At 42.5% G+C, this 6,000-nt stretch overlaps 1 protein-coding gene across 1 annotated transcript in view; it reads left to right on the forward strand.

Annotated features, from left to right (window-relative positions):
* The window catches only part of LOC127196295 (aldehyde oxidase 3), an 88,725-nt gene extending 87,089 nt beyond the window's left edge, over positions 1 to 1,636 (forward strand). The window contains exon 35 of the mRNA XM_051153854.1: positions 1,566 to 1,636. Coding sequence (XP_051009811.1) covers positions 1,566 to 1,619 — 54 coding nt within the window. The 3' untranslated portion in view covers positions 1,620 to 1,636. The remainder of the gene's footprint in view (positions 1 to 1,565) is intronic.
* Positions 1,637 to 6,000: the final 4,364 nt, after the last annotated feature.

Consider the following 6,000-nt stretch of genomic DNA (forward strand, 5'->3'; position numbering starts at 1 on the left):
GCTAGAATTATTTAGGGTCCCCCACAACACACACATACACACACACACACATGCCAAAACTGAATGAGCCGTATAGCAGATCTGTGTGTTTCACAGCCTTAAGAATCAGCTTCCCTCCCTTCTCTCCACCCCGCCCCCGAACCCCCACCCCCATCACTTTCCAAAGTGGGTGAGTTTGTAAAATTAGAACTCAACCCCCGACCTTGAAAGTATCAAGTGGTGTGAAGCAGACATCAAAATTCTGCTGCTACACATGGAAAGTTCTGCCCTTTGTGGTTCTGCCACAAGGTCACTGTCACCTTTCACTCCTTCCTTTTGTCCATCGCGGGTCTGCCAGCACTATCCACACGGCAGCAGTGTCCATCACCTACAGTGCTCACCTCTCTCCCACCTCTCTCTCTCGATCAGTCACCCCAAGCCGCTGGGTGTTCGTTCTCCTCCCTTACTCCTTGGAGTGACATATGAAGGAGACACTTAAAGAAACAAAATGGCTCTTTAATTAATTATGCCACATCAGCTCATGCTTTTGAAAGAATGTGTGTGAGAAACTCTATTTTGTGGAATAAGTGTGAATTCACTTCTCGGATCAGTTTCGATCCTACTGAATTTAGTGAAGTCTGTTTACCCACCTCTAAATTTTCTCTTATTTGGGTAAAAGATTGTTTAGGAAAACACCTGGCCATCTAAGTAGAAGTTCTCTTTCTCTCTGTATAGTCAGCCTTTTCTCTCTAATTGCATATTTAATGTTGTTTTCCTTCCACTTCCACTTGACAGTAGGTGCTTATTTTTAAAGAGTACATCTTTTTTTAAAACCAAAATATGTGTCTTTTTAAACATAAGATTACTTTGTACTAATTTAGTCTTATTTAAGCTTCCTTTAGCAAAAAACCACCACACACACACACACACACACACACACACACACACACACACACACAGAGGCAGTTTTAAACTTGTAAAAATCTTTCTGGGGGGGATGTCACTAAATTCTATGAGCAAGTCCATTTTTGCCTAACATTTTTGCACAAGCCCAAGACATTTCCAATAATGATTTTGCACAAGTGTGATGAGTATAAGACACCTAGGGAGTTCTCTCTGCTTCCCAGTTTCTTTTCTGTTTCAAGTCTGATGAGCATTTACTACTCTTGCTTCTGACTAGTTTGAATTTACCGGAGTTAATAAGACATCCTATCATTGACATCAAAAGACCCGATAGAAGATTACCACGGAGAAATTTCTCCGTTATTTGAACATGTGGATGCTCTGTGTTTACTGTTGTATTTAAAAACACTTCAATAGTTCTTTTCAGCTGAGCCAGATTTGGGTACATTTTGTCTCCTCTTAATATGTCAAAAAATTAGATTTTTTTTTTTATCCAAAAATTACTTAATTCCCATTGGGAGACAACAAATATATGCTTATACAAGTTAAGCAAATAAATTGTGATGAGTTGAATACTTTAAGTGTCTTTTTTGAAAAAGAAACCATTTTGCCATCAATTAGTTATATGAGTTGTTTTAGATGAGTTTTTAATCTTTTTTTTTTTTTCAACTTTTTATTCTTAGGTTCCACAAACAGATTCTAAATGCTGTAAGCCGTGGTCCGTCCCAGTTGCCTGATTCTTGGGGTTCAAGCATGGAAGCAGATATCCGAATGGATTTAAAGCTTCAAGTCACCTGTATAAGCCTCTTTATCTAAAACACATAGAAAATTAGGGGCAATTCTTGAAGTCTCATATTTATAAAATATCTTGTAATCTTTAATCATGCGCACTGTAAGCAATGACGTTTGTGGAACTTCAGCCGAAGGTGATGTCTAATAAACAATTTCCACTGTGTGAAGAATCTCTATGGTGAGTCTGCAGAGAAAATTAATGTCCACTCTAGGCCATATATTCCTATTCTTAAAACAAAAGAAAAAACACAGAAGCAAATAGGACTATGTGGTTATCTACCTGTAGTTTATGTTCCGGCCTTAAGACGCTGTGTGTAAAATGACTTGGTTTTATTTATCATTCTATTAAATATAGAGTTTAGGAACTGACAGTTTGCAGTAACTATGAGTGTTCACTTGCTTGATTTCATGCACAAGTTTGTTAGAAAGTCATCTGACTTTTTTTGTAATTTTTATTTTGTTTTATTTTATGTGCATTGGTATGTAGGTGTCAGATGCCTTGGAACTAGAATTACAGACAGTTGTGAGCTGCCATGTGGGTGCTAGGAATTGAACTCAGGTCCTTCGGAAGAGCAGACAGTGCTCTTAACCACTGAGCCATCTCTCCAGCCCCCTCCCCTGACTTTTTTTCTAGACTCTCAGTTCCTGACAATTCCCTAAGATGCTGCACATGGCAGAGTTGCCTCTAAGATGGTCCACAGGAGGACAGCGTAGGGAAACTGAGGAAGTAGCTTTAGGATGTCAAACAGTGGTGGCATCTGGCTTCGCAAAACAAGTGTGCTTTGAGGTGCCGGTGGCAGCCAATGTGCCTGCGGTTAGGTGCAGAAGCCACAAGTACGTAATACTTGGATATTCAGAGCATAGTCAAGAGTCTTCCAGTCTGGAACGTTCTAGCTTGTGAATAATACTCAGCAGTAGACTTCACTTTGTACAGTTTTTACTGATACGAAAGCTTTAGTGGCCATGACTTTCAATGAACTAATTTTGCACAACATTGCCTTAAGTCCAAGCCAGTTACTCCTATCTGCGTCCCCGCTCATTCCTTCTTTTCATTTCAGGATGCTTCTCCTCCTTACATACACCACCTCCAACACAGGGGCAGCCTGTGTGAGGGTCAGGTGAAAAGACCAAAGGATGGCAGGCAGTTTGTGTATACTGTAGAGGCTCTCAGAACATCCTGTTAGAAACTCAGTAATAAAAACCACATGGCCGTAACAATATGACCACATTACTTCCCATTTGAGAAGCATTTCGCATCCTCCACTCTCCTGGAATCTCACCACAGCCTGCGTGTTTGCCTCTGTGTTTGTAATCGTGAGTTGTAATTTGTACTGAATCATTAATTGCGGGTCAATTTCTCAAAGGCAAGAATTGTGCCTTGTAGCCGGGCACATGGTGCAAGCCTTTAATCCCAGCACTCAGGGAGGCAGAAGCAGGCAAATAGCTGTGAGTTCGAGGCCAGCGTGGTCTATAGAGTGAGTTCCAGCACAGCTAAGGCTACACAGAAAAGCCCTCTCTTGAAAAACAGAAACACAAAAAGAGCTGTGCCTTGTATTTCCTGAGCATTCACAGCACAGTAGACAAACAGCACAGAAATAAACACCATCCAGCTGATTGCCAGGAAGTTAAGAGCTCCAAGAGCTCTTACATTAATGACAGAGGAGCTCTTAGGCAGGAAGTTCTGGGACAGTAGGCTCCAGGAAGGGGCTTATACTGGAGCCCAGGTATGGTGGTCTGCATGTAAACAACCCCTATAGGCTCATAGGGAGTGGCACTATTAGGGGGTGTGGCCTTGTTGAAGGAAGTGTGCCACTGGGGGGTGGGCTTTGAGGTTTCAGATGCTCAAGCCAAGCCCAATGTCACTTTCTCTCCTTGATGCCCCTGGATCCAGATGTAGAACTCTCAGCTCCTCCTCTAACCCCGTGTCTGCCTGTGTGCCCACCATGCTTCCTGCCATGGTGATAACGGACTAAACTTCTGAACTGTAAGCCAGCCCCAGTTAAATGTCTCCCTTTAGAAGAGTTGCCGTGGTCATGGTGTGTCCTCATGGCAACAGAACACATAACTAAGACACTAGGCAAAGACATTATCCGCGCATTAGGCCTTCACTTACGAATCTTACGTGCAGTCCTTACATGCCTTCATTATTTTTAAAGTTTTGTTTTGCTTTTGATTGTGTGTGTGTGTGTGTGTGTGTGTGTGTGTGTAATATGTGCCTGTGAGTACAGGTGGCTATGGAAGCCCAATGTATCAAATCTTGTAATTTATAATTACAGGAGCTGTAATTACAAACCAATGTTGGCTCCCCAAAGCAGATTCTAGGAAGTGAACCTGGGTCCTCTGCAAATGTCTTCATGACTTTTAATGGCCCTATTGTTTCTCATTGTTATCTGTACATGGCACTGAACAACTCTTTGCATCACAATGTGTTTGTCCACTGCAGATTTGCTAATTCCTAGGATACCATTCTTTAGGAAGAGAGTTGGACACTGTCTTAGTTAGAGTTTTATTGCTGTGTAGAGACACCACGACCACAGCATCTTATTAAGGAAAACTGGGGCTGGCTTACAGTTCAGAGGGTTAGTCCGTTATTGTCATCATGGGAAACACGGCAGTGCACAGGCAGACATGGTGCTGGAGAAGGAGCTGGACGCTCTACATCTGAATCTGAAGACAGCAAAAGGAGACTGTGCCACACGGGCCAGTTTCCCTGGGAACACAGTCCACATGCCCCACAACAAACTCACTCCAACAAGGTCACACCTCCTAATTGTGCCACTTCCTGTGACTAAGCGTTCAAACACATGAGTCTAGGGACTTGTTAATCAGTATTTTATCTACATTTCGACATGAATGTTTTTTTTTAACCATTATGAAATTTGCAGGCAAATGGATGGATCTGGAAAAGATCATCCAGAGTGAGGTAACCGAGACCCAGAAAGACACACATGGTGTGTACTCACTTATAAACAGATATTAGCCACATAATACAGGATAACCATACTACAACAGACAGACCTAAAGAAGCTAATTAACAAGGAGGACTCTAGGGAGGATGCTTAATTCTCATTCAGAAGGGCAAATAGAACAGACACCGGAAGTGGTAGAAGAGGAGAAACAGGACAAGAGCCTACCATAGTATCCTCTGAAAGACTCCACCCAGCAGGGGAATTGAAGCAGACACTGAGACTCACAGCCAAACTTTGGGCAGAGTGCAGGGATTCCAATGGAAGAGTGGGTGCATAGAAGGACCTGGAGGGGACAGGAGCCCCAAAAGGAGACCAACAGAGCCAACAAATCTGAGCCCGGGGGGGGGGGGGGGGGGGGGGGTGGGACGGCATGCAGAAACTGATGCCCCAACCAAAGTCCATGCATGGAGGGGACTTGGACCCCCACTCTGATGTTGCTGATAGGCAGCTCAGTCTCCATGTGGGTCCCCTAGTAAGGGGAGCAGGGGCTGTCCCCGCCATGGACTCTGTTGTCTCTTCTTCAGTCACTTCCCCCTGGGAGGGTGTCCTTACCAGGCCACAGAGGAAGAGGATTCAGGTAGTCCTGATGAGACTTAATAGGCTGGGGTCAGTTGGTAGGAGCAGGGGAGGGGGATAATGGGGAAGAAGAGATGCTGTGACTGGGAGGAGACAAAGGAAGGGGCTATGATCTAGATGTAGAGTGAATAAATTTTAAAAATTTAAAAATATCTAAAGCTGTTACATTTCAGGGGCAGAGATAAAAACAGTGCTCCTCTGGCAGAGGACCCAGATTTGGTCCTCAACACCCAAATGGTGCTTTACAGCCACTTGTGACTTCAGTCCCAGTGTATCTAGTCTCTCCTTCTGGACTCTGGGGGTGATGTGCACACATGCTACAAATATATACATGCAGATGCAACACTTACATGTAATATAAAAATAATCAGAAATTAATTTTTAAGAAATTGTTTAATTCACTCAGAATATGACAGTGGTTGCATCTTACAGATTTCTGCAACAGGCTTCTTGTTGTCTTTTATTTGGTTTTGGACACAGGATCTTACTGTGTAGCCCAAACAAGGGTTGAATTCAAAATCACTCTTCCTTAGCTTCTTGAGTGCTGCGATTACAGGCATGCACCATCAAACGTAATTGTGTTGTTTATTTCTCTATAAACTTTATTTTCTGGTTTTTTTTCTTTTTTGAGCCTAAATACAATTTTTTAATTCTAAAACACATCTGCAGTTACATGTCTATGTGTTTGTTTTACATTAATTTCTAGTGTGCTTACATTAATTGCTTTAAAATATTTAAATTGTTTAAAAGGGAAAATGGGGGAATAAGAAACTAGGGTGGA

Source organism: Acomys russatus, chromosome 12 (assembly GCF_903995435.1).
Source record: "Acomys russatus chromosome 12, mAcoRus1.1, whole genome shotgun sequence".
Classification (NCBI taxonomy): Eukaryota; Metazoa; Chordata; class Mammalia; order Rodentia; family Muridae; genus Acomys; species Acomys russatus.